Genomic DNA, 1,525 nt, shown 5'->3' on the forward strand with positions numbered 1-1,525 from the left:
AAGCTCAGACTTTCAGCGTTTAAATAAGACATGTTATATGTACAAATATTCTGTGACTATTCAAAAAATGTTGAAAATGGTTTAGAATGCCCAGGAGTCAACAGGCTGAATTCCAAAAACATGTGGTAGCCAATGTGTGAAGATCCAGGATGGGTTGGTTGGGGAGTCACCATGGGTTTTTCGATGGGGTGTGTAGCGATTTTTTGTTTTTAACTTGTTTCATTAATACCTTGTACTGTACATATTTTTGGAGATAAATTGATAATAAAAACATTTGGTTTTATTTTTCGAACATGTCATTTTAAGGAGTCCATAGGGTGTGGAGTTAGAATGGAAGTATTTCAGACAGGTTGTTTTTTTCACAGGCATTTTTTTCCCTAAAAGAAACACACACATTCAAAGACTGTGATGCAAGGGTCTTTATTTGGTAGAAAGAGAGGGAACAGGTGTATGGTGAAAGAGATGTTCTTTCTTTGGGCACTAGGGGTGCTGTAGGAAATCAGAATATCCTGATTGCAATAACAGATTCTGGCAACTAGGCGATGCTAAAGGACAGTGTGGTGTCCTGGCTGCAGTAGCTTCGTCCATCCACTAGAAGGAGCTGTATGTGTTGATGGTGTCCTTGATGAAGGGGAGGTAGTGCTCCACGCGTGTGTACACGCCAGTCCTGTTGGCCCGAGCACAGCCCTCTCCAAAACTCACCACGCCCACCTGAACAAACACACCAAAGGACTCGCACACCAGGGGACCACCAGAGTCACCCTAAACACACACACACACACACACACACACACACACACACACACACACACACACACACACACACACACACACACACACACACACACACACAAATACAAGAAAATAAATTATTGTCATGTGTTGTCATACATGTAGTGTGTTCGCTATGCTCAACTTACGTTTGAAAAAATAACTTTCATTTTTTTGACATGAGGAACACACACAGACAGACATACAGACTCACACACACACACACACAGATAGCATGATCAGACTGACAGAGAACCGTTCCAGTGCCCATTCCTGCACCAAATCTCAAATCTTCAAGCAGAGAATCTGGCCGTTCTGGAACCGATACGTTTTTTTGTTCTACGAATCGTGACGACAACGTGGACGTCAGCAGATTCATCGCACTTTGAATCCAAATATAACTGCTGAGGGCAGTGTTGCCAGATTGGGCGGTTACCCGCTAGGGGTGTCAACAATGATCGATTCGGCGATCCGAATCGATGCAGGGCATGGACGATCCAGAATCGATCTGGCAAGTTCCAGAATCGATCTGGCAATTTTTTTAAGTTTCAATTACTTCCATGGATATTTCGGGAGCAAATGAATGTTAAATTAAATAAAAGCACTTCAAAACATTGCAAGACTGATACAGACTGAGACAGATTGATACAAAAAACAGCCAATAAATTGTTGCTCAGTATCTTACTACTTGCATTGCCTCATCATGACTGATTAAACATTTGCTTTGCTTTCAATAGAAATGTAATGCATTGCA

The 1,525-nt window shown here is 41.8% G+C and overlaps 1 protein-coding gene across 1 annotated transcript in view; it reads right to left on the reverse strand.

Annotated features, from left to right (window-relative positions):
- Window positions 1–404: 404 nt before the first annotated feature.
- LOC134466770 (serine protease 33-like) overlaps window positions 405–1,525 on the reverse strand; it is an 8,378-nt gene continuing 7,257 nt past the window's right edge. Inside the window, exon 7 of the mRNA XM_063220645.1 lies at window positions 405–762. Within this exon, the coding sequence (XP_063076715.1) occupies window positions 592–762 (171 nt within the window). The 3' untranslated portion in view covers window positions 405–591. The remainder of the gene's footprint in view (window positions 763–1,525) is intronic.

The sequence above is a fragment of the Engraulis encrasicolus genome, chromosome 17, assembly GCF_034702125.1.
Source record: "Engraulis encrasicolus isolate BLACKSEA-1 chromosome 17, IST_EnEncr_1.0, whole genome shotgun sequence".
NCBI lineage: Eukaryota > Metazoa > Chordata > Actinopteri > Clupeiformes > Engraulidae > Engraulis > Engraulis encrasicolus.